Raw genomic sequence first — 27,884 nt, 5'->3', positions numbered from 1 at the left:
CAATTGCATTTTGAGGGAAATGAGAAATGGATATTTTCAATTTATTATTTTCCAAAAAAATAGATATGACTACTTGAAATGGCTGGGGGACATTTTACACTAATCAGCGCATCTCATTTTTATGATGCCCTGTGGAGATGACTTTAACTGAAATGTTAATCTCATAATTTATCAAGATGAGATTCTAATATCTGTTTTCCTATGCAAAGATATGCTGACCTCTAGTGTCAGCACCTCAGTTTATTTTTTTGTTTTGTGGTTTGTAATCAATACTGAAAAATCAGTTCATGACCTTTGCAACTCTCCTGAGTTCCAGGAATTTCTGATCAGTTTAGACTCAGTGACGCTAGAAATTCCTCCAGTTCAGACTGAAGCTTTAATTTGGGCTCATCCAGATCTGAGAAATTCTATTGAATTCTATTTTGACAAAGCTCTTTCTCAGCTTCCTTGCTTCTCCTTGTTCCCTAGTCTATTTCCTAGTCCCATTTTATTATTTCTCTATAATATTATTAATCCTTTTGCTTCGTTGTCCTCTACTTTTTCTTTTCTAATTTTATTCCCAGCCAACCCCTCTTCTTCCTGTAGCTGCAGTAGGTCTGTATCCTGTTTGTGTAGTTTTTTAATATTGGGTTTAAGCACCTCCTGCAGGTATCTCTTATCTTCTTGTTCTCTGCACGGACTTCAGCTGTCTGAGCACACAAACTGTTGTAGAGCCTGAACTTGCTCCAGCCCTTTCAGAGCCTGTACCAGGTGCCTTCAGGGCACGTCAAATAAGGGACATGCCTACCTCTGGAAAGCTCTTGGCAAACATGCAGTGCAATTAGAGCCCAGCAGCTTATGCTAGCCTGGTTTTATCGTAATATTACAGTGGCATTGTGCAGCAATTATTACTTCTAGTCAACAAAATGCACAGGATCCCTCAGAAGTAATATGCAAAATACTGCGGTGCTCAGGTTTCCTGGTTCCTGATGCTTTGATTTCTTTCAGAACTTAATTCTTAGGATACATAAGGTACATTTTTCTCAGCAGCAGACTTTTGGCCATTTCCTAGACTGTGAGGTAGGCTCCTGCTACAACAGTGCTTCAGGGTTTTGGCTTTTATACACGCAAAAAAGGAAACCCTGCTTGTGTCATGCAGCTGCCACTTGAGTAGGATGCAAGTTGGTAGCGATGTATGCACGAGCCAGGGGCTTGCAGGGAGAGAAGAGACAGCTCTGGTGGCAAAGAGCAGGTCCATCTTTCTCTGGGGAGATTACATTCTTCTGAAGTTGTGGGCTGGGGATGTGTCTGAGGGAATCCTCTGGGTGATCTCTCTGCCTGGGGTGCTTAGATTGAAACTCAAATGCTAGATTCCCAAAAATATTAGAAACTTTTAACTCTAATATGAAATAGACTGGAAAAAAAAAGTCCAGACATTTCAGATTGGCACCTCAGAATTAATGGTTGTTGTTTTGCCCTTCATATTTCTGTGCGTTGATCCGTAGACTGCAGTGCCAGAAGGAAGCATTTGATCTCGCCTGATCTGTGTACTGCAGAACCTCAAATTTTGCCCAGCTACTCTTCTTCTGAAAAAACAGATGCTGTGGAAGTGACACACACATAATGTAAAGGCCACAGTTGTCATACGACTTCAGAAAATTTACTGCGAAGCTTTTGTAGAAAATAGCAAAATTAGAATGCCGTACCCAAGTTAGTAGACCTTGGCAAATCCTTTATAATCGAGCCAGTAACACAGGTAGAAATGGAATCCTAGCAAAACACTTTGTGGCATATCATCACATCTGATGTGCCTCAGTGCCACATGCTCATGTTCTTTCTGTGTTCTTGGTTGCTGTATCTTCCTCTTCAGGCTTCTGTGCTGCTGTTAGGCACATCAAGTGCAGACCTGGTATGGTAAAACAAAAAGGGAAGAGTAGACGTGGCTTTAATTAAATCAGTTATTGCACATGTTCAGGTTGTTGCTAGTGCAGCGTATACAAGGCAAGTGGAATGAATTCTTCTAATGGTTATCTTAAACTTCAAACTTCTGTTCTTTATATGTGATTGTACCTCATGTATCCTCTTCTTTTAAAACTCCTGTTTCTTACAAATAAACGTATGTCAGAGATTACCAGGAAGCAGGCAACTTACAAAATCAGCGTACTTGCCAGCTGTGCTCCTGCTGAATTAGATAATTCCTAACACCTTGTATGCATACACATCTGCACTTCTGTTTGGGGCTCAGTCATAGGAAAAAAGGAGGCATTTTAGAGCATCGGTCCATTTTGTATTTATTAAAAAGCATGTTTACATGGAAGCCAGTTCTTAAATTTGAATCCGGTTGTCATCCCTCTATTCTCTTAACAGGTTAAACCTTGCCTACAGAAGACTAAATGTGCAGTTCATCTGGGAAGGAACTGAAATTACTGAATTTTGCCAACTGAAGATGCTGCTGCTGTGGAAGCTGCTGTTCCTGGTATTACTTGTTGGCTGTCTTGGAGGTAACAAAATACAATAATGCATGCAATACAAGGGTTTCAAATATTAACAGTGAATGACTTAAAATAACTTCTGCTCCAAGGTTACTAAACAGAGCTCTGCTTTCAAAGCAGGCAGAAGATAGTTGATAACGGTAGAGATGTTATTAGAAATGCATGCACCAGAGGTGTGCTAATATAATAGCTGCGGTATGTGTTTCTCTGTAACTGGAAACTTCAAATTCTTGCAGCTACGGAGGATGATTGCTTCAGCTTTTCTCAAAGCTTCGTTTATTTTAGAATAGGTTTATTCATGAGGAGCTGTGCTGTGTTATCGCTGCACCAATTCAGCAGTTCAGAGGTTTGCTTTCCCTCTCTACCAGACAGCAATCCAGCTAGTTCTCAGTGCTGGGAACTGTGCAGCTTTTCAGGTCTTCTCCTTCTGCCATGGCGTCCCTTCTGCGCTGTTGTTCTTTACCTTTCTGAGGTCAGTACACAGAGTAGCCCCTGAAGTCCCTGACTTGTTTTGGTGGCTGCTCAGCATATGCTCTGACCATCCCTAATGATGCTGCTGTGTGTGAGGGGGTGAGAGGAGGCCCCTAGTCTGTCCTCGATGGTAACTTCTGACAGTGATTTTAGTGTGCGTTGGCACCATCAGAGCTGCAAAGAGCAGGCATCACTGATGGTTCCCAAATTACCAAAATGCGTGCTCTTCAGTAAGTCAGTGCTGTGTTGATGTTTTTAATTGCTGCAATGACAGCACTTGTCTTGAAAGAGGGAAGGAAGCCTTTTGTTGTTGTGACTCATCTCATTTGATAAAGGTCTGGGATGCTCTTGAATATGCAATGCAAACAGAAGAAAAAAAAAAAAGAAGTTCCCTTGTGAGGCATCGCTTTGCTCCCTAAAAGGGGGCTGGCTGAAGAACTGGAAGAAGGACTAGAGAGCAATAGTCAGTGCTGTCAGAATCTCAAGCTGATGGTCTTTTCCTCAGGGGCCTTGCTGGCAAGTGATCATGGTTTCTCCTGCTTCTGAATCAGGCTTCTGTAGAGGATAGCTCTGAAGAGTGATCTGAATTGGCTGCTTTGAAGTTAAGGGTGGTTAGGGTGGTTGGAGGGGAGGGTGATGTGTATGAGTGTGCTTTAATTGAAACGAGCAACTACTGCTTGACATGTGAACTAGTTAGTAAATCAAAAAGGTTATTGTCTGGGTCTGTTGGGAGTAGGTGTGTGTTGTGGTTTTATTTTTTTTTTTTGGCAGCAGCTCCAGTGCAGGGGTGGAGAAAGAGGGGCCATGTGGAGATGCCCCTTCCTGCTTTCCTCTCATGCCTGTAACCTCTGTTTGTGTTTTGGCTGCCCTCAGGGGGATTGATTTCTTGTTTGAGGTGCATTGGAACATAACCGAGCAAGGTTTGTGGATTTGAGCTTTATGTGGGAATGCAGAGGGTCATGAATGGTTTAACAACATGGCTTCGCTGTCTTTAACATGAAAGGTACTAATATTGTCTCTGTGAAATGCAAGCACTTTTCCTTAGAAAATATTTCCTTAAGGAAAAAAAAGACTTATATACAGTTTTTTCTTCTGCAGGACTACTTTCTAGTTTATGGTTTGCTTTCTAAAAGAAATACTGAATGTTCTGACATTGAGCCAATCACAAGAGATTTGCACAGGGATATTGGTTAAAATAGGGGGAGTTTGTTTTTTTTCTCCTTTGAACTGCAGGAAGCAAAGCTACATTTTCATACTTCTGAGCAGATGCTGCCTTGTTGCTGCTTCCATGTTTTCCCCATGTCTGCATGTCTGGTCCTGCTGCCGTTACATATGCCAGGCAAAAGTCTGGTTCCATCTGAGCCCCTGGTCAGCCCAAAACGGTGATGGGGGAGCAGCAGGGAGCTGCAGGGGGACTACAGGCAGTGTACTGTGGCATTCCTCAATGCTGCTCTTGTTCTTCCTGCTCTTCTGCTTTAGCAGTTAATGCATGTGGCGGTGGTCCGGAAAGTAAGGCTGTGAACATCCTGAGTTAGCTAAAAAGTGCAACTGTGCCAGCCAGCACTGTGCTTCCCTTTGGGCTGCACCTGGAAATATTTCAAGTCGAAAATGTGTTTGTAGTCTTAAAACCACTTGAAGGATGTAAGTCCACTTTCTGCAATACCTACTGCTATGTCTTTGGTATCATTGGGGAATTACTTGTAAAGCCAATTAGACACTGCAGCATCTGAATTGGCAAATCTTGACATTATAAATGTCAGCAAAACAAATTGTTTTTGCAGAATGTATGCATGCATTTCTGAATCTCTCATATGTAACTTCGGAAATATGCTGACTGCTCAGTACAGTTACTATTCAAAGGAGATATGGTATTAGTTAATTAGAATACAGGCTAAGCCAAAAGAAATTTTAAGTGATTAGTTGATGTAATGAAGGATACTGGGAGGATGGGGGCGGGGGGACTAACGGGTAGAATCCAAACATTAAAATTCATTAGCTATGTATGGATTTTTCTAAGTGTGCTCTCACTGGTTTTGACCTGCTGATACTGTTTTTGCTAGATTTACATTGTAGTACTTAACTAAGGTGTATGAGTATTTTTCAGGCAATAGTAACATGCATTGGTGACTTGCATCATGTGTATCATTTGTAGTAGAATGAATGATTTCATTATGTTCATGGTTATGTTCATGTTGAATTAGTATTAATGCTATAAAAAAATCAAAAACATATAACAAACACAACAAACATATAACAAATAACAACAAAGCCTGTTCTTAAATCTGCTAGAGTAATTTAAGTTTTTCATGTGGTACTAGTCTTTATTTTTCTTATTTTAGAAGCTTATTTTTCTTTAGTTTGGGGTTTTTATTGATAAAATGTAATACTTAGCATTTGGATCATAACAGGTATCTGACATGCAAATAGTATAAAAAGAGAAAACGAAATCCTAATGTTTCATTCATAGACAACAGGCAGTAAAATATCCTTTAGAAGAAGGATAATCATTTTACTCTTAAAGTTGTATCTATCTTTGATTGTAAAGCTTGGAAATCTTCAGGATTGACGTGTTGAATTCATATTTACTCTTTAAAAAAAAAAATAGATAATGGGTGAGGTGATGTTCAGGCACAGGAGGATATGTTGACTCTTACATAGCGTAAAGTTCTCTGCTGCTGTTACTGTTTCTGTTATAGACAATAATATGGAGAAAGTTGTAGGCACCAGAAGTTGGAGTTATGCAAACAAGTCTATTGAGTATGAGCTGTAACATCTGCAGAACTACTCTGACACCCTCAAAGCTTCACTCAGATCACTTTGACCTTGATAGCGGTTCTTGTGGAGGCATACATAACCTCCTTCGAAGAGGATGAAAGATTTTTCACCCATCTGTTGAAGGACTCTTTTGTCCTTTAATCTTTCTTATATTTTTATTTTGTGTCATCTCAGTTCTTTTCAGTCATGTTTGAAAGCAACTTAGATGAAAGCAAGTTTTGTTTTTGCTGCTTATGAAGAATGGTAGTCTTGAGGATTCAAGATGAATGTAAAGTATCTTATGTTAAATCACGTTAACACCAGATGAACCAAGTGAGTTCTTGGAGAGGAAGAGAAGAGAGGGGAAAAAACAAAGAAATAAATGTTTAACTCTATGCAAATGTAACTGCAGAAAGAGGCACACTATGAAAGTGATAATGTTAACTGCAGATTCATAAATTCACATATCTCAGGTTGGCATTGAGTATCATGGAGTTTGTAAATTAATATCAGAGCTAATAGAAAAATACTTGTTATTGTGCTAATTACTAGTAGAGTATTTATTTTCTGATGGCCATTGCGTTGTCTCCTGTAAGACACTGTCCTCATTCACTGTTCACCCTTCCTTTGCATCTGTTCTCGTTCATCTCTCTTCACTTACTGTGTTCCCCAAATGTCCTCTGAGTAGCAATGCGGAGCTCGTAGATTGGAGGACCAGCAAGAAGTCAAGCAGAAAAAAAGCCATTTTTCATGTTGCCAGAAGCCAGATGGTTGGATGGAGCAGGGCTGCTTAGAAGCCTTGAGCACCCATAATTGATATCCCTGACTTAATGTGGTTTTATTGCTGTCACTGACCATGCTGCTTGTAGCAACAGTCAGCACTTACGGAGACATGAGGCTGAGCCAGATGTAATTTGCTGAACAGTCTAAATTGAACAGTTCCAGCTGCCTACCTCATCTCACTCAGCTCAGCACAAGGTCTCAATCCTGACGTGCAGTTCTTTTGCTATCTGGAGGCTGCACGTGTTTAATTCTAACATTATCTTTTTGCTTAAATTGCTTCAATATTGTGAATAGACCTTTTGGAACAGTGTACTTCTAAAATCTACCAGAGAATCCTGTAGTTGAGTCTTTTTCAAGACAAATTTTAGTGGGAGCACTCTGTAAACATGAAACAAGGTGTTAAACAGTTTTGAGAATATTACTTTTAAACTAGCATCAAGACAGATTAGGAGGTATTCCGACTTTCTATAGAAACATTTTTCTTGTGTTCAGTTTATGACTGAAAAGACAGTTCTAAGACTTGCCTGAAAATTAATGTTATGATATGACATCATAGTTACAGAAATGGAGATGTGGCTGGTCTTTAAAAGCTTTGATGTTCTTTGTCCATGCAAATAACATACTTCAAACTAGTTCCCTTACTGTGGTGTTCTGTATTGAGTTGCTTTTGGTTTATCCTGTGTGAATCTTCAGTTCATCAAAGTGAGGATGTGAGAGTATCTAATGGGAGGATGGGGGGGGAAGGCCTTTGGGTTTTAATTTATTGATGTATATTTATATCTGTATAACTAATGATCTTGCTATCTTTGCCTATTTACCTTAGGGAGAAAGAAGATGATTATTCAGCATTAAGTATACATGTCAAGTTTGAAACAAGTAGGGGGAACATCCGCCTAGCCAGGAAAGAAACTCCCTGCCCATTACAGGGGGGTTGAAACTAGATGATCTTTAAGGTTCCTTCCAACCTAAGCCATTCTATGAGTCTATGAAATTGGAAAAAAAACAAACGAAAAAAAAACAGTTTATTATCAATGCTTAAATGATTCTGAAGAACAAGCTGAAAGATCAATAAAATAGAAAACCAACGACTGAAAAAAAAAAAAGAGCAGTACAGACTCACAGAATGGTTTAAATTGAAGGGACCTCTGGAGTTCATTTGGTCCATCCAGCTGGAGTCTGAACCAAGCGATGGTCTGGGGTCAGGTTGTGAATTGATTCCAGGAGCGTTATGACTCTTCCTGACCTTCATAGATTTTCCCACCCCTCCCAAGTGACCCAGAAGATTTCATTTAATCTTTTAATAAACTGGATTTCACTTAATCTTTTAGTAAACTGGATAGCAGGTTTTTTATTTCCCATGTGAGGGAAGGATAAATGACTGAGATGCATTGCTATAGAAGTGACTAGCGAATATGTAAGATAAACAGATAAGGTAAACTCCTATCCCATGAGAGTGCAAACTGCTTCTCTGCAGGTTGGCGTGACTGCTGTCTTTTCTTACCATTCCTGTTAATTTTGGCTTCAAATTCCTACTGCAATTTATTGTACTGCTGCACCAAGGAGTCAGCTCCAAGGGGAGACCCATCTCCATCAGCCTCGGCCGGCACAAGCCGTGCTGCTCACTTGCTCACCCAGCCTTTCCCAGCAATCTTGGTAGGAGAGCAGGCATTAGTTTCTCCTGCTCTCTCGTCATTTCTTGCTGTTTTATACTGCTGAAGCTGACTGCTCTGTTCTCTTGGAAAACGTATCTATTAAAAGTTTCTCCTGAGAATTAAGAGGAAAAACAAGTTTTGAAGTATATTTCAGGTGTAAAGAAGGCTATGAAACAGAAAAAAAGTTCAAAGGAATGAAACAAGGAGAATTGTGTGTGTAAACGTATATAATTTTTGTTCTTCAGAAGATGAAAGGACACACTTCAATCAGCGTGTCCAGAACAAGACCTGTAGAATCCACCTGCACTAACTTTCTCTCCTAAGCTTTAATTAGCCATCACCACAAATAGTATCCTAACTCTATTTTGATTGTACTTCATCTAAACAGAGCAAAAAATTGCCATTAACCACCCCCTTTTAGCCATCGCAAGCCTTGACTGAATTTGACTGTAACCGTGGAGCTGGAAGGTTCTCCTCCCATTCAGTACCTTTAGGCACCATTCTCTTGTGCACGTGAACATGCTTAAAAAACCATAAATGGAGGGTTTTCAACAAAGAACTACTTGTGTTGCACTAGTAAAGATATGAAGTGCTAAGATGACTAGACCGTGTCAGGCAGGCTACACTTTCCAGTGAGCGTTAGGAAAAAGAAAACTCTTGGCAGTGGTGATGTGCTATATGTGAGTTTACAGCTCCACTGGAAAACTTCTAGAGGTGTCTAAATAGAAAATCAGAGTGCAGGTTTACTGGTATCCTCTAATTTGTTGTTTAGGACAAATACAGCTGATTAATGTTCTGTCTGTCCGGTCTTAAAAATGCACAGTTTGAGCATTGATCATATTTTCCAGATGCATTGAGAATGACCTTCCCAAGCATCTTAAAATGGTGATCTGCTGAAAAAAACCCTCAAGTATCTGGTGTAACAGATACAAACCATTTGGACATCAGTCTGACTCCTATTCTGGCCCTTTAGAGTGTAATCTGCCAATAGGGAGGCTTTCCTTCTGGTTACTGATTTAATAGCCTGTTTGCAGTTAAAACTAGATGATGTTATAATTGATTTAATGGCAATTTAGGTGTGTTCACTATCTTCACTTTCACTGTTTGTTTCATTTTTTGTCAGTGTAATTCTTAGAGAAGGATTCCATTTAAACCCTCAGGCTCAGCTATGTCATGCATCAGATCCACTGCTTTCCTTTTTATTAATGTTAAGTTTAGAGGACTTATGAAATTGGGAGACATGATTCGTGCTTTTTAATATTTCCAAGAAGTATGAAAACCTTCCATATTCTTACTGATGTATTGCTGCTGTTAAAAAGGCAGGAAAGCAGAAATATTTTTGTCAGAGGAGTACCAAGATGCAGAAGAATGCTTTATGAGCTGTTGCAGCAAACCTGGTGATTGCTTGCTGGAGCACCTGCAGAGGGTCTCAGTCAAGTTCCTGTTTTGGCCCCACATCCTCGGTCTCATTTTTGTTTAATTTTCTTGGTTTTCAGCAAAGTATCGGATACTGAAAATGAGGAACAAATTGTTTGAATTAAGTGTTGATTCTTGAATATGAATGGTGGTATCTAGCTGTGTGTGACAGCAGTAGGTAGGAAAGTCATGAACTAAAGGTTTGAGGTGGAAACACTTTCAGGCTCTTTGTATTTTAAATAAATAAATAAAGCCACTGATAGGAGAACACTGGCTTTGGAGTCCCTTTTTCTCTTCTCTGAAAACATCAACTTCTTCTTCCCCAACACCCAGCAGCAGCTACAGAAGTAATCCTACTTCACTTGCCAGGCTCTTGCTGGTGAGGAGATGGAAGCTGAGAGACCTTGTTTGTTTTCCTGTCTTTTGCTGGTTTATGAAATAAAGAGAAAGTTTTTGCTCATGACCTGAAGAGCCATCCTGTTGTTCTACCTTCTGATAGGGAACTAGACAAAAGCATCCTAGGCTGGCTGCTCAGCATCTTTATTGATTAAACGACCTCCTGAAGTTGCTATCATTGGCTAGAACGTTTGAAGAATAAATGATGACCGAGATTCATGAGTAACCTCATCCTGTGAGATGATGCCTGGGGTTTTGGGTAATACCTTTAATCTTCTGTTTCTTACCTGCAAAACAGATCTAGTGGTGCTCCTTGCTTTATGAAGACTGGAGATGTGTAGGTGAGTCATGCTGAGGAAATACCAAACCAGGGGAAGGAGGAACCCCTTCCTCTGCAAATAAAAAGATAAAAGACTTTAGGGAAGGAACAGCAGGGAAGCGGACTTTGGTAGAAGTTCACTGTGCTGAACGTAAGCTGTATCAGCCGCTTGGGAAGCTGAGGACACCAGCAGGGAGGTGGGAGAGACGTTGAAACAGTTGTGAATAACAGCTGAAAAAGAGGGGAGGCACACTGAGGTGGAAATCTAAAGCTGAATCATGGCAGATGTTCAGGAATACACCAGAACTGAGAATAAATATTATTATTTATTTGAAAAAAACTTCCAGAAGAAACTGCTATAAATTTGTTTTTTCTTAATGATCATGAATGATGTAGACTTTTAATTTTAGGTAACCTTGCTTTGCTGCTACTGTGTGGACAAATGCGTGATTTTTGCCATAACTAACCTTTGATTTCTTGTTTAATAACAAATGGGATAATATAAGCCTTTAACTTTTCTGATACAGGCTGTAAATAGCAGTGAAGGTATATCAGGGATCAGAACACGATTTTCTCACTTGGCTTTCAGCGAAAAAATAAGACAAGGTTGTAAAGAGAACTTAACCTCAATTTTATTGCTATACATGTTTGAAAATACAAGCAAATGAAGGCTCACCTATATTATTGTATGATTAGCATAATCAGAACTATTGATGCTAAAAATGAATCAAATCTCCTTAACTATAAAGAGAATATTAAGATACGGCTGTTTAATATAGTAGATTTTTTTCCTTCCTGGATGGAACAAACAGTTATGACATTGCTGTCAAGTTTTTAGAAGTCTTGTAAGAAAGTCAAAAAACATTTCAAGCACATGCCATTTGGCAGGAAAACAGACCTTTTTCTAGATCGGTGCTGCTTGCTGTCTTGGAAGAGAAGGCAGAACATCATTTTAATGTGACACCTCAGTGCATGTTTTTGTGCTCAATTATCCCTTACCCTTTCACAGAGCTTTCAAGGGTCAGGTGTTCAGGGCCAATGGAGAAACTTCTGAGCGTAGAAACCATTTTGTTTGAACCAGTCACTAGAAATAGCTTCTAATATTTTAATCCAACAGCGAACAGAAACCCCTAGTGAAGAAAGGGAGGTATGGAGTAATTTCATGCAATAATAACATAAGGAACTCTTTTAATACAGAACATTACAATGATACTGAAAATAAGAGGCAAATAGTGACGGTAGCAGTCGTAGTAACAGGCAGAGGATTTGATGCCTGTTGATGTGAATTACCCTGACATAAATCTTGCAGTGGCACCTTAGAGGAGCTTCCAATCTGCTGCTTGGCCGTTTTCGGAAGCCGTTAAGTAGCAAGAGGAGCTATAGAGCAAATAAGAATCAGTCTTTTAAAGCTCTGCCATATGTTTAAGAAAAGTTTTTCAGCTGGTTCATGCCAGATTACTTTCTGGTCTTTATGTTGCCAGGGATGATCTATCAGTAGAGAGACCATGAATTGGACCTTTTAAGGCTTCATCACGTTTCTCATTTTTAAGGTTCACTGTGTAAGGAGATCATTTGGCACGTTATTTAATGAGTCAAGGCAGCTATGGGTATATGTAATGAGAGGAAATACGTTTTCACCACATTTTACTGAATGTGATAAAACATTTGTCCTGCATCAACATTAGACGTGCTAGTGCTCTGACTATATGCCAGCTTTAAAATGGGACAGACTCATTCCTTGTCATGATGTTTTGTGCTAAAAATGCTTGGGAGGGGGGATGGTGTGATAGCTCTTTCTGCCTTTAAAATTTATAAGAATAGCCTTTGACTGCAGCTATGGGAAAACAAGATCTAAATTTAGTTAATAACCTATGCAAAATGTTATTGTGGGCCATAGACTGCAGTTTAAAGATAGAAATCTACATGTCTGAATCACCGTTTTCTATATTTCATATATAAAACAAAGATTCATCCTACAGTCCAGTTCTACATCTGTAGCATTGATGCAGAATGGACTTATTTCAACTCTGAGTCTGCAAGTGAATGACAATGACAGTAGTAAGCAACATGTTGAAAAGTACTACTTTTTAGTTCTAATTCATTTTTTGTTGTTTTTAAGAGTTTTTGAATCTTGATAGGAATTACATTGTTATTCTGTAAATAGTGTTTGAAGAGAAAATGAAATCTACATAAAAGCATGGAGTAAATGAGGGAGAGAAAGCAGTCGTTACAGATCATAACCTTATCAGTTGAGGTGACAGTTTCAATTCCATTTGAGTTCTCTCCATTTGTCATCTTTTTATGTTGGATTAAGTAACAGTTTTTGTCACTTTATTCCCATAGCAACCTTATCTTTTTTTTTTTTTGATGTAAATCTGCTTGTCTCCTATTATCTTTCAAAGCTTGCACATGAATAGCTTGTGAAGGAGAGGAGTATGGTGAGGAGAGAGATTTTCTGGCACAGAAAATAAGGGAAAAAGTGTTATATATAAATATTTTTTTTAAAATAAAGCTGTTTGTCGTCTTCAATACGTTTTTCCTTCATGAGAGTTAAGATTTTAACACTGGTTTTGGAGGTTGTCTGGGGAAAAAATCTTTTAAAAATTTTTTGAAGGTCAACATGTACCCCCAGCCAAAACCAGAGACTCAAGGACCTCTCACAGTGTGCCTTATATCTATGAAAAGTGCTATTTTCAGTGAAGATAATTCTGAACTTGCCATGATTTGGGTCCTTTGGAATGCCTGAAGAGCAAGCTGTGTGCAGGGAGATGTTTGGTGCTATACGGGGTCCATGGTTTGCGTTCATCACTCCTGCCTCCAAGCCTTTTTGGCCAGTTAGCTAACAGGAGAGCATGGCTGCTGACAACATAGTTATTGTCTTCGTTTTCTGTGCTGGGTGTGTTGCACAGACCTGTTCTGGTACTGTTGATGCCTTGGATATTGACAGCTGTTTTATTGGGAAGCTATATTTTGTCCAGCCTTGACAATCTCCAAGGTTAATAGAAAATGTAATGCAGCTAAAAACTTGGCCGTGTAATAATGTTTCTTCTAGTTCTTTCACTTCTTTTTTTTTTTTTTTAGAAGAGACTAAACTTATACTGCAAAAATTATGTAGCTAACATGGAGCTGAACAGTTTTATTAAAATGATTAACAATGAAGTTTAGCTTCTGTATATTAGATGTAAAATGCTATTAAAAGGGCAGTACCCTTAACGTTCATTTAGCACAAGGCACAACTGGGGAATGAGGAGAATGCAAAATTAAATGTACAAAAAATCCCTGAAGCTGCTTATGAAACTTATTTACTTCATGCCAAAAAAAAAAAAAAAAAAAAAAAAAAAAAAAAAAAACAGAACTGAAATGTGGTGGCTAAGCAGGTGCCACTGCTAGTCATCAGGGCTTTTTGGGTAGGAAGCAAATTCCCTGGGCTGCTTTGCAAAGCTGGTGTACAGTGCATTGCTTTGATTTCAGCTGCCACTTTATAGCATAGGAACCTGCAAACTGTGAAGTTTGGATCTAGATTGGAGTTTTACCATCATTTGTAGTAAACATAATATTTCTCAGAATGCAAAGCAAATGAGGAAACAGTTCCTTGACCAGGACGGAGAAGCTGTTGGTGCACAGCTGAAGACCACGACAGGTGAAATCAGCCCCAAACACGGACACATGTCCAGTAGTTGCAGGCACAGCGCCTGGCTTAACAAAGCAATTCAGAACTTTAATTGCATCTCTTTATCTGTCAGCCTTGGTTCTGCTGATGTCATTTAAAGCTGCGTTTCTGTGAACACGAAGACTTGTGATCTTTTTTCATTGAATTTCACAGCCGTTCTTGCAAGTGAATGGAGATTACCATTTCTGTGAAGTTCTTGTTTTATGTTGAAAACTGAATTTTGTTTGGAGATGGCCCTTTAGTTTGACTGAAATTTTAGCTTGGGTACAGAGGAAAGGATGAGGCAAAAGTGTGCTTGCTTTATGTATAGCATTAGCTGTGTTTTGGGTATGTCCTGCTGCTCTGTGCTATATTTGAAGAGCTGATGGCCTTATTTTTGTGAGGAGTGGTGGGATGGCTGATGTCCTTGTCCAGTTTCTGCCCGCACCATAGTGGCAGTGCTGTGGTGCCACTGCACGAAGATCTGGGACGTGGTGGAGTTACTTGGCATTGCCCTGTACTATACTGAGTGATGAGATGGCAGAGGTGAGGAAGGCCCCCCCCCTGCTGTACTTTGTCTAAATTGAAAAGAAAATGTCAGAAAAGTTCTGAATAGAAGTTTTACAAGAGACTAATGACTTGGGCATTATTTGCCCCCAGGGAAAGCAAAAAACATTCCCATTTTAATTTTGGCAGATAATTTTTTTCTCCAATTAATAATGGTGACTTTCCCTAGATTTTTTGTACTTTGGGACTATTCTTAAATCTCTGCATTATGGCTTCTTTGGAAAACAGCTTACATGCACTGAAAATCAAAGAATCATCACTAGGGAAAACATTTCATCCCTTGTTTTGTTTGTCAGAATTATCCTAATGGAGTCTTGTAAGCTCATGTAGCACACTACAGATAATATTAAGATAATGTGTAAAAACATCTAAATTGCATTAATACCATATTAAGGGCACGGTATAAAGCCCATTGAAGTTGATAGGAATGTTCAGTAGGAATTTAATGCTTCAATCTTTCAACTAAGTTGTAAAACCACAGAAAATCAAGCACTAAAAATGTTTCAGTCTATAAACACATCTCTGTTACCTCTGTCATACTTGATTCACCCTTTTTTTGACTAACCAAATGGTTGGATTGGAGTTTTCTCAAACTGAAATTAATACTCCAAAAAAAAAAATATTTAAGTGTCCTGCACACATTTTACAGCAACAAAATCTCACATAGAGGAGAAAAAAAGTGTTGCTAAAAGTCTGTGTAATGAGTGCAGCTGTCTTACTTATATTCACAATCTACCAAATTCCACCAACACTAAATGAATATATAAATATACATTACATTTTAACCTCAAGCAACCTGTGGTTGAAACACATGAAATGTCAGGATTAAGAGGGATTGAGAATACCTTGTAAATGTCTTTGCTCGGGATCTCCTGACTTGAAGCACAGTTGTTGAGGGCTCTGATTTGCTGCCAACCTACCCAGTCTGCCTCCCGAGGTTTATTGTCAGTACAGCTACTGGCTAAGTAAAGGAGATGTTTTAATACCGAAGTGATGGAACTTGCAGAACTATCCCTATTACACTGCATTGCTTGTGTCTTTATCTCCTATCGATAATATATTTACATAATTTACACAGAGTGAGTTGTGGGGAGTGTGACTTTATAGCCAGGGAAATTCTCCATACTTATGAGAAGAGAAGCATTACCTGTTTTTTATTTTCTTCTTATTACCTCTCTCAGCCCTGTGCAGTGAGAGATCTTCATTCTTTTTTATGAAACTGTATTTTTTCAGCCCTCGGCTTTTTATTAAATTGTAGTTAACAATATACTTCTGAGGATTACACCACCCTACACAGAGCAATTTGGCTTACACCGGAGATCAATCTGCACGTCAAGCATCTGTCACTTAAGACTCGGCTCAGATACCAGCAAAAAGATTTGAGGCCCCACTGTGTTTTGGGGGGTTTCTCCGTATGTATATGTCTCAATCTATTAAATTTGATTCCATAGCACTGGGATTGTATTTATTTTCATAAACAGAATCACAGAAGAACAGAGAAGTATTTGTGGGCAGCTTTTTCTCTGCTTCCCCAGCTTCTGTTGTCGAATAGTCTGGTACTGAATGTATTAATCTATGCAGTTGCTTGCTCAGGTGTAATCCCTTGTTCAGCCACATTTATTCATCCACTGAAGGATGTGCACATCGGTACATCATGGCATATTAAAGGTTTACTGCAGCCTGCCACAGCTGTCATCTCTTTGACCCCTCAGTAAACTAAGAGTCTTCCACATAATTTTGCTTTCATTCAAGTGTAATGCCATTACTGCAGAGGCAGATGGAATGCAATTCTCTAAAGGTTCGTCTCATTCCCTTCTCTTCCGAGGAGGTTAACGTGCTCAAATGATCCCTGCATTTTCTTTTTTTCACTTGTTGTTGCTGTGAGAAGAGCAAAGAAGAACGATCTGTTTGCACTAGGTTTTAGGGGATGAAGTAAAGTTGAAAGATGAACTCACCAGTTGGGCAGAAGGCCTCTTTACCACTTGAATTTCAAATGCCTTCGCTTGTTTCCTTAGCATGTTTATTTTTTATAGCTTTTTACTAAAGGATTGTACAGATATTGTTTTTCTGATACCACTTGCCATGGTAATAAGCAAGTCAAAATTGCCTTATACCAAAAACAGCTAAACAACATTCAGATGTTAGTGTTGTATGGAAGTAACTTCAGTTAAATTGGTGATTTGTCATCTTCGTATTATTTTTTGAGTTATGTTAGTACTTTGCAGGCCTTGGGAGCACCTCCTTTGTACCAGAGCTTGGAACAACCTGGTACACTTAGTATTCGAAGACACGTAGCTCCTTGATGCTTCCCTGCATTCATCCACAGCTACTCCAGAGGAGGGTGTTGTACAGCAGCGTGCTGGATTCCTGCTGCATTGGGATTGCAGAGCTGTTGGAGAAAAACCATTTGTAGCTGATGGGTTGAAACTGTATCTGTGGACATATACTCTAAGCTCCACCATGTCAGATGGCAACCTTGCGTGTTGCATCCTTGTAACATCACATCTAATGATCTGTATTTTCCTAGTGTTTTTATATTAATGACTTCTACTTTGTTCTAATATTTTATCCAGTAGTGAAGTTAAACAGTCAAATGAGTCAGTAATTTCTTGAGTTTCTTATCTTAGAAACTGGTTCTACAGTGCTGCTGCTTCTCATCTGTTCTCTTCTCTGAACTCTTATTCATGATTTGCCAGGAGGCTTCCTTTCTCACTCCCTGAGTACCAGAGATGTGTATGATGCAGTGCTTCAGATTATTAATATTTGATGTTAACAGTGGAGCTTTGCACTTCCTTATCAGTTGTTCATACTGCTTGGCTTTTCTCCTCTTTGAAAATGGGAGCAAAGTATTCAGCTATTTTTGAAGATCTCATTTTTTAAATATTTCTAAATTTCCTGTCTGCATTTAATGTTATTTCCAGAAGATTTTTTGAATGCTTAGCTTCTTTGGCTAGCAATCTGCCACCTTCCTCCTTAGTTCTGGTATTTCAGAACTTCACCTCTTAATAGCATGTGCTATTATTTTATTTACCCTTTCAACTTTCTGTATAATACCTTTGTTCACTTCTAGTTAAAAGAAACTATGACCTCTCTTTAAGTCAGTTATGTCTTAGCCATCCTGTGTTTTTGTTTTACTCCTAGTTTTTCCGCTGGGGATTCACTGGAATTACTATCTTGTTTCTTTTTAGAAACCTTTATTCCTCACAGTAAATCTTTCATTATTGATAAATTTATCTGCAGATTCCAGTTCTGAGCTCTGTATCTGAACTGTGGGACCCAAACGCTGTTCTGAACTCCCATTCCAAGGGTAAAATCCATTTCTTTTCACATCCCAGTGTCAGTGGGAAGGAGCTGTAGCTCTAGAAGCTGGAGAGGCACTGCTGTGCATTGCAAGTGGGTTTGATTGAAAGCACGACACTTGAGCACAGCATGGTACTTGCCTGCCATAGACCCTGAATTGCATTTGTCACTATATAAGGTGTCAAAGTCAATGAAGTTAGAGTGAACTCTTCTCACAAAACATTGCTTTGTGTAATTAATTTAATTTATTCTAAGTCGTGCTCTCAAGGTTCTCCTGTTCTTCCTCTGGACAGTGGAGTATCAAATACCAGTTGATTTTGAGCAAGACCAAATGTCATTTTATCGTCTGTTTACCTCTTTAATTACTTAATAATCATTGTTCATGCTCTCATGAGTCAAAACACAGGATTTGTTATCCACGTGGGGATTAAACTGCTTGATTTTAAATATATCAACCATTTCTCTGACCCAGATATAATAAATACTGAAAGAGGTTTTGTAACCAGACTAATGCCCTGGTGCGCACACCAAAAAGTCCATTTGGGTTTTGTGGAGGATATGAGATGCAGAAGTAGATGTGTGACAAAGCAAACGAAATTTTGGCTTTAATAGCAGTCAGCAGATCTTGTCTTCGGTTCCATGCAGGCTGGCTAGCAGGTATTAGTGTAGAAGGTAGGAACCAAGCAGCTCTGTGGTAGGATAAAAGGCAGTGCTTACAGCACTTAGATTTGAGAGAATAATCTGTGCTATAGGATATTGCTGTCCTTTGAAGAGGAAGGAGCAGTGGGAACTGTTAGAAGATCTGTTTGATCTCCTGGATATTGTGATACAACTTAACTCAATATTAAGCCATTATCAAGCAGGTAGATAACTCACTACCACTGCTGATCTGTGCAGAGTTTTAATTATCACTCCTCCAGTTTATCTGGCACCAACCTTAGACCTTTGGATGTGGTCCTACAACCAAAATGACATCGGACACCCTTGTGCAGCCACTCGCAAGGCAGGCAGGCAGCATGCAGCCATCAGCTATTGCAAAGCTCGTGCTGCCTTGCCAGGTGCCGTTTGGTTGCTCCCGTGGTATGTGCTCACTCTGGTCTAAATCATTTCTTTTATTGAGTGCTGTGACTCCCATTGATGAGAGGGTACAAGTGTAAGAAAGTTGCTTACAGCGAAAGCATATTTCAGCTGAGCTAAGTAGCGCTGTTGCAGCACCTGTAAATAATTCTCGCTGTGTGTGTTAAAGCAACTGCAAGGCTGTCAGCTCATCGGGCTCTCCTAAATGGCCCACCAGGAACGTGGAGCCACTGCCCAGCACGAGCTGCCATGTATTCATTCCCCACTGCAGCATGCCTTAGGTGCAAAATACTTTGACATCTTCCAGTGAACATTCAGGCTCTCGAAAACTAATTAAATGCGCTCAGCAGCACTTGAGGAAGGGAGAGGTTTCTAGATAAGATAAGAAATTGGCTGCTCTAATAGCTGGAGACTGTTACAAATAATTAACTCGCTGTTCTGAGTGGTTCCAAAATGAGACCAGATCACCTTGAGATGGTTTGGGCTGTTCAGGTAGGGTTGACTCCTGGTCTTTGGTTTTGCTGCCTGTAAGCAGCACCTCCGTCACGTTCTGCTCCCTGGAGCCTCTCAGAGGAGCTGAGGGTTCAGGTACCTGCAGCGTGTCCCTCCTACCGTACCGTAGGTATAGAAGGGAAAATCCCTTCCCATGTCTTCCCCTCCCCTGAGTTGGGGTCTCAGCTAAAATTATAGTCAGTCATGGCTTAGAAAGAGTCCGAGTGCCTGGCTGGGCTGTTTGGTTTCGTGCAGACTGGAATGGTGACTTGGGTTTTGTCTCCCTCTCATGATGATTACAGCTGGGTTTGGACAGCCTGAGACGTGTTCACCTTCACATTTGGTGGAAACTGAGGCTGCCAAAGAAACATTAACTTCACATTGCTTTTTCTGTTGGGCGGCACTCTGTGCCCTTGAGGAAGCCTGCTGGGCAGGACTGAAATGTCGTTGTCCTTGTCAGCTTTCCAGGCAGACCACACGGATTTGGAAGGTGCACAGACCCATGTTTCTGTCAAGGAGAATAGAATCCAGGTCTGGTGACAGCTGAGTAACCATCCATGAGCTTCTTGGGATCCTCAACAAATGGCTCAAATTAAAAATACAGAACAGCAGCTGGAGCTAGAGGTGAAATGCAAGAGCTTCAGGAAAAGAAAATGGTATAGGTGATGTTGCAGTGTTGCCAGGGCAAGTCATGGGTTAAGGTTTGCTTTTTTTTTTTTTTTTTTTTATTTGGCAAAAGACTAAATAGAGAGTTGTAGTTCACCCTCAGGTGCATGCTCCCTTGGAAGTGCCTGCTAGCTGAGAAGCGGGTGTTGGAGAGACAAGAACAAACAGATGAAGCTACTTCAGCATTTTAATCACAGCAAGAAACGCGTGTCTCAGGGTTGGACAGCTGTTGAGATTTTTACCTTTGGAGAATCTGATCCTCAAAGACGCCGTCTGCAGTCTCCTAAGGCCGGAGGTTTGCTCTGTGAATCTGGAGCAGTCCCTCCCATAAGGACACCACGCTTCCCTCCAGGGGACGTGCTTTTAATTAGCTGTGTGGGAGGTAACTGCTCTTAGCAGCTTTCCATGTGCATCCTTGGTATTCCTGCAGCTCTGTATCAGCTCATGCGTTTTATAGTGTTTTGCTTAAGCCAGGTACTAGCCGTGTTTTGAGATGAGAACTATAAATATTTTGAAGGTCTGTGAATATTAGGTTTTTACGCAGACAAGTTGGTGCGTTTTTAGGTGTGAAACAACAGCTGTAGTATGACATCTGTTGATAGGACACTTACTCATCTGCCGTATCTGTTATTTGTCATCATTACATCTGTTATAGTCCACATGGCTCTAATCAGAGTCTAGTGGCTTTCTGCCAAGGGCTCTGCACCAAGTGAGGTGGGGAAAGGACAGATTTTGGTTACCCGTGTCCTGGTAATAGGGGTGACAACCCAGCTCTGCTCAGTACTGGTTGCTGGAGAATGTCCATTTCTCTAAGGAGGGCTGCAATCTTTAGAAAGATAAAGGAGTGAAGCCAGTGCCAAAATAATAATAAACTCATGTTGTATCAACATGTTCTCAGTACTTAAAAAGAAAAAAATGAAGTGTCACAAGATGTCTTTTATTTATATTTTGAGGAAAGTCAAAATATGGCTGCTTACGTACACAAACAAACCTTCAGGTAATTAAACCTAGATCTGGCAGTGCATTTAGCCATCTGTTTAGCTATTACAATGTGAGTAGCACACGGCTGTAATTCTTCATCAACAATGTGAATAGCCTGATAGTTCAACACTAAACCCAAACCCGCTGTGTGGCCATGAGTAGTTAATGATAGAGGTGCTTTAGAGACAGGATATTTGTAGAGCTTCTTCTAGGAAGGCTTTGGGGGGACAATATTGTTTCATGTGAGAACTCAGCTGTGAGATAATTTGCTTGAGCAAACATTGTTCCCTCCTGAGGTATTTCTTAAATTGCTTGAGTTGCTTTGTTCAGTAAATTTGAGTAAAGGGATAATTCCCAGATAATTTGAAATTTGAGAAAGTATATTTTTGGAAATACTGGAGAATCCTTTTTCCTTCAAAACATGCATTTTCCTTGCAGTGTTGCTTTTTCCAGTTCTTTTCAGTGTATTTTTGCCAATGCAAAATGCCTTTTAAAAAAAGGGGGGGAGGGGGGAAATCTGCTCATCAGATAGCATAGAAGTTGAGTCAACATGTATTGATGTTTCCCTACTGCTCCTTTTCTCTGCTATCTCTGATCTCTTCCTTCTGTTCCATGCAGCCCACAAACCCATCTCATCTCTCTTCCTTCCCTTTTTTCTCCCTTATTTCTGCAGTCTCTTCCGCCTTTTTGTACCCTGGAATTTCATATCCACTTTGATGTGTCTGTGCCAATGTGTTTTTAGGTTTTCATGTGTGTTTATGTAACAGAGACTTTGCTTTATGATTCTCACCTAATTGGTGTAACCGTGTTTATTTCCTGTTGCATGTTTTCTGCTGTACCCCAAGTGACTAAGTGGAGCTGAGGAGTGCGAGTGTTCCGTAAATAAGTTTGCTACTGAGAGTTGCTGCTGTTAGAGCCTGCTCAGCGTGCATGACTTGCTGTCAGACACTGGTTGCAATCAACAGACACAACCTGCAGGTCCTCGTCCCTGTCCCACCGGATCTGTGGATAAGTTTGCTGCATTTTATTAGCATTATTTCTGCTGATATGAGATACTGAGCTCCCATGTTCAAATGAGCGATGCTCTGGTGCTGTCTGCTCCTGTGCTGTGAAAGTATGCCAGTCATGGGGGAGCTACTCCTCTCATACTAAAATGAGGCTTGAAGAATATTACAGTGTATATGTAACGTATTGTACAGTTACCTTCCTACAGATAAATGTTCTGTAAAATGAAAGTTTATCAATGTGTCATGGCATCAAGAGATTTTGTGGAGCTTGCTGTGAAATTACATGATTTCCCTGTAATACCAGCATGACAAAAATGAAACCATGGAGATAGTTCTCCAGTAGGCAGCAAACTTCTTCTCCAGTGACAAAGCACACAGTTTCTGTGTGCTTTCAGCAATGTTCAGTTTTGTGCTGTTAACTTTTTACTTTTTTTTTTTTTTCCACCTCCCAACAATAATTGATGATTATAGAGATAATTTTTGTTCCCTTTTGCTCCTCCCCACGTTATTCTTACAGGCTCGATCCAAAACCCAGTGAAGTCAGCAGAAGGACTGACTTTCTCCCTGTGCAGCTCTATTGCACTTGTTCCCTGTGCAGTAGCTCTGCAGGCAGTGTGTTCTGGCTAACCGAGCACGTATCCCAGCTCCTTTCTCCTTTCCTAAGCAGACAGAAGTATTTTTAAGGAGCTTAAAATTATGTCAAGTATACATTGAGTTGCTAGTATCTGTCTTGAGGTATAAAATGATCCTGGAAATGCCTTGATAGAGCCAAGTTTGGGATATAGAGTAGCAGGGAATGTCTGTGTGCGTAAGCAATGTAGGTGGTGGGAAAGCACTTTCAAAAAAGAAACAGATTTATCTTATTTTCTCCAGAAGTTGTCACTACCAACGTAGCTATTACAACGTGCTTAGGCTGTTATTCTTGAGAGCTGAGAGATTGGTGTTTCATTTCTTTTTAAATAATGTGACTTGTACCAAGGCGACCTGGTTGTAAATTAGTACTTAATTATGTGCTGACATCGAACAAAGTTCATCATTTAGAATTATATATTGAAGGAAACAGTTAAGATTTGGATCTCTGGCTCATTTGAGGTACTTGAACATCGTACCAGTAGAAAATTATATATAAAATATATTTAACAAGTTCTGCTGCATTGAAGAATGAGTCTAATAAAGTAATGGAATACATATTTTTTCTGTTTGTCAGGGGACGCTTTTGTTTGTAGAGCACGAACCATTTTTCTGCAGTTATCAAAACATAGTAGAATTGCTAATAAACGTGTGTTGACAATAAATATCAATTGATCTAAATGTGATTAGATGTTTGGTTGCTTCTGGGCGACATGGAGTTGGAAACCTGGCGGAAATCCTGTTCATCTCCAGGACATCACTTTTTTTTTTTTTTCTTTCTAACCTGTTGACAGCAGGTGGACACATTTTACCTTCTACAACATGCTTTAGGTTCTGTATGCTCTGCCACTCCTAATTTTAAATACCCCTTTATTATAATTATGACAGGTATCAGTGAACTTCTTATTCCAGGGTAGTAGCAGTATAAATGGTACATGTGATACTTTTGCTCCATATTTCTGAAATCTTTCTTAGCATCGTGCTTGAGGCTTGAAACCTGACTGGAGAGAAGCCAATGGGATAGCAAGGTTCTATAGCCTTGCTGTTTGTATGAACAAGAACACATTTGATTATGCTGCCTGAAATGAACAAAAGGCTTTCCAATAAACCTGAATTACACTTTTTTTTGTTGTTGTTCCATTTTATCACAACGGTCTGTGTATTTCAGTTGATGCAACTTCATGTATTAAAGCAATGAGGCAAATGCAGGTATTAGGGGAGCAGAGAGGACAATGCTGTTTCAGGAATCCAAAATGATTCAGTTGCAAACTGTAAGCTTTATTGCCTTTTTATACTTTGACATTTAGAATAAAAACATCTGCTTTTCAAGTTACAGTGTTCTAGATTAGTTTTGATTGTTATTTCTTGTAAAATCTGATTCTATAACCTTTTTACCAAACTATTTTCAGTGTTAAGATTAGAGATTTTACCTGACCAAGTTACGTAATAAAGCTGCTTGTTTCCTACTGGAATGATAACATTTCAAATGAAAGGAAATAAAAGTGGGCCATAACAAACGCAAGGAACGATTAAAAAAATGTAGGCAAGCGAAGCTTATCAAAAACACTGAAATTAAGTGTTTTAATTAAGTAGACAAAACCTTTGTACAAATCCAGTGACGAATAAGAACATCCATCTATCAATAGATAAAATGCAGACATACATTGCTTGACACAGGACAGTGGGCTATTGCCATCCTGTGTTGTGCTGGGGTGCAATAGAAAGTTACGGGAAGAGAGAGGAGAACCAAGGCCAGATGGGAGATGAAGCAAAGCAAACACCCCTTCTCCCCACTTTTTGGTCAGTAAATATTGGATGATCAGTGCCTCCTGCAGAGCTTCTCCAGACGGGAGCTCCTTGTCCAGAGGTGACACAAGGCACAGCCATCGCTGCTTCCGAAGGAGGAGGCAGGGGCCTACTCTGGGCCTTTCCTCGTCTTGCATAGCACTGCACAGAAACATGCTGAAAAGCGCGTTGTTTTGTGATTCAGCACTTCCCGAACACTTCCCAAAGCCATCCTCTGTCCTGTTCTTACCTTCATTCCTTGTTTCCAGCTGTGTTTGACCTATTAAGACATTTGTGGGATAAGAGCCCATCATTTCAGAGAAACAATTCAATTTGTAACAGAAAAGCATTTCCATTATTTTCCCACATTTTACAGTATTTTGTTTACCCCATCAGTTTTATGGGAACTTAATATTCCTTGCCATTGATTTCATTCAATTGCGTTTGGTTTTGTAAGAAGACACAGCACTACTTCCTCATGTTACTGCGTTGGGGCTACTGGCTTTATTTAAATGTATCTCCTGCTGTTCCACAGAGAAAGTCTGGCTTTGACCTTTATAATGCTTTGAATTATGCTACAGAGACCCCTGAAAATCAGACCAGAATCTTGTATATTAGCAAGAAACGCTTTCCAAGGTCAGAGGCTTGGACTTTGTTGCATAATACTAATAGATGATGTTGGTGCTATTTTCCGTGGTAATTTATAATTATTTTTGAAGTGTCAGCAGCCAGTGCTGGTGATCACGAAGGTATCTAAATGAATTAAGTGATGATATTTCTGCAGCTGTCTGATTAGTCTGGTACTTCAAGCGCTCTGCAAGGTGCAACTGAGAACTTCCTGCTAATTAACGAAAAATCACTCTTTCATTGTAATAGGGCTCATATTCTTTGTATTCTGATGGATTCTGCTTGCCTCGTGTTTCCCAAAAAAATATTCCCCCATGACAGCAATCTTCACCTGCAATCAGTGATGAATACCTGCTGCAGCCCAAAACTGCAGCAGATCAGACTGGGTCACAGCAGGGTGCCGGCGGGGTCACACCGTGCGCGTCGGAGCACGCGTTCCCCACGTCGCTCCCTTCCCACTTGCACCAGCCTAGTCCCGTGGTGTGTTGGACACAGAGACAGCTGTGTTTCTAAAGAGCTGCATTTGCAATAAATGAACGTACACGCTCAGAAAGCAGTGATGAACTAGTTCATATTAATTACAGAAGCAATACATAAGATTTACGACTTGTAGCGGTTGTGTGTAAGGGGGTAAAATCCAGTCTGTTCATTTTATGCATTAATTACATATACTTCTGAGTTTTAAAATCCAAATTGCATAGCTGTTTTTGTCCAAATAAGGAGTAGCATGTCTTTCCTGCTCTGGGGTATGCCAGCAAACAAAGGTCTATAATCCAAGAAGGGAAAAGTCACAAGGTTGCAAGTGAAGGTGTCATTGGAGATCTTTACCCGTTCTGGTTGGTGCTCCACGACCCAGCATGGGCTTTTGTAGCCATCCTTTCGCTGCCCAGCAGGGATATAGGTACTGGGGGTGCTTTTTGTTCCCCACTTCATGACACAGTGGAATCGTTCAGGAGGGCTATGGTGTTTATATCGTGATGGAGGGAAGAGAAGGATGCTTACCAGGCCTGAAACAAATTGTGGCGCAGACTATTTTGATCTGTTAGAAAAATCAGTTCAGTTGTGGTTGTTTACAAACTCCAAAACACGTCCAGCTGAAGGATGCAAACTTATTATGTGAGAGAAGACATTGGTCCTTGAAATGCATTTGCAGAGAAATTCAGCTGGAAAGCTGTAAGCAGCCCTTTCAAGAAACCCTCCTATGTTCAGTAACAAAGAATAGCAGAACAATATCTTATTGTGGCAATAAATGTATTATTTTTTTTAATGAAGCATTGAAATTCTAATCACTGTGTGCTGGCTGTAGCAGCTGTTGCTTTTCAATATTAAAAAATATTATGTTTTGGGAAATAGCTATTGCTGGTCAATTCACTGCTGTTATGCTTTGTTATAAAGCCAGACTTATTTTAAGGACACCTCGAGGTTTTTGAGCATCTGTATGTATTAATATCCTTTACAAAGTTATAGACAAAACTTTGTTTTAGATTACTAGCTGACTTAGTGCTGTTTGAAGTGTGTTCTGTTTGGCTTTATTATGAGATTATTCGGGGAAAAGTCTCTCTTAGGGTAGAACCTCACTGTCAGTGCGTATTGATGGTTATATCCAGCTTAATTGAGGGTTACAACGAGGCCATACTTTCTCAGATCTTGAGTCGTAAGTTTAGAGTGAAAGTTAATTTAAAGTTATAACAAATCCCGCTGCTCTACAATTTTGCATTTATGCATAGCCAGCAGCAATTGTTTCCCCTCTTATACAGCTTAAAATGATCCCAGGAGACCCGAAACCAGGCCAGGTGCCAGGTCAGGATGCTGAGGAGCAAGGCGCTCACCTTAGCCATGCTGCAAGGGATGAGCCTGATAATGCTGCCCGTGGGGAGGTGGTTGAGTTTTTTTTTCTGTTTAAAGACATGCATCCTTCTTCCCTATAGCTGCATTATTAGCATTAACATACAGTTGGTTAAGGAGCTCAGTAGGATTGTGATGCTATTTTCATCAGAGCCTTCATTTCAGAAGAAACAGTGGCTTAAAGACCCGTTTTTATGACTCCTTTTTAGTTAGCATAATTAGGGTGGCGTAAGCCTAGCGTAAGAACAAAGTTACCCATAGGATCTTTTCATTATGTTCTTGTAAATTATTTCACTTCAGTCCCAGTTCTGTCATCCTCACTTGTGCAGAACAACCATTTCTTCTGCTGTGCGCTGCTGAAATCGCTGAACCTCTTGGCATCCTGAGACTCGATACCAAGAGCTAGAGAACATGAAACCCTGTGCACTTTGCCTTTCTGTCTCCTAACATCCAGCTCATCTTTTTTTCAAAAACAGATCCTGAGAGCTCCCGGACGAAGATGAGGAGCGCGGTGTCGGTGCGAGAGGGGCAGGGAGTTGTGCTGCTCTGTGGCACGCCGCCTCGTGCAGGAGGTAAGGGGCACCTGCGGCTTTCTGCTTCCACCAGGGCCGGTTGTCGGGATGGGGAAATGTCTGTGTGTCACTGTAGAAACCTGGCAGGAAGGTCCATCAGGGAAAGCGAGAGCGAAACCTGCTTTCCTGAAGTAAATGCAAAGAGAAAGAAAACAAACCCAAAGCTAGTGGAGAAGAAATGGGAGGGCAGCACCCAGGAGAATTTACTTTTATCTTGAACTGCCTTTCTGTCCCTGGCAATTACTGTGCATTTAACATGTCCAATCTTTATGATATTTCCAGTAATTAACTGAGTCTTTTCTGGAGTTAAATTCTACCCAATTTCACAATTGCCAAGCCTCAGTGAATCTAGTTTTCTCTATGGCCAGACAGTTGCAAAGATTCTGTTCTTGTCTGTTGTTATTCTAGTCTATGCATGTTTTCT

The 27,884-nt window shown here is 40.1% G+C and overlaps 1 protein-coding gene across 1 annotated transcript in view; it reads left to right on the top strand.

Annotated features, from left to right (window-relative positions):
• Positions 1-2,425: 2,425 nt before the first annotated feature.
• The window catches only part of LOC311212845 (contactin-3-like), a gene marked incomplete at both ends in the record, with an annotated part of 72,301 nt that continues 46,842 nt past the window's right edge, over positions 2,426-27,884 (top strand). The window contains 2 exons of the mRNA XM_084292500.1: positions 2,426-2,480; positions 27,365-27,460. Coding sequence (XP_084148626.1) covers positions 2,426-2,480; positions 27,365-27,460 — 151 coding nt within the window. The remainder of the gene's footprint in view (positions 2,481-27,364; positions 27,461-27,884) is intronic.

Source organism: Netta rufina (genome assembly GCF_964035555.1).
Source record: "Netta rufina genome assembly, chromosome: 10".
Taxonomy (NCBI): domain Eukaryota; kingdom Metazoa; phylum Chordata; class Aves; order Anseriformes; family Anatidae; genus Netta; species Netta rufina.
The sequence above is the reverse complement of the archived record's forward strand: the minus strand, read 5'-3'. Positions and strand labels throughout refer to the sequence as shown.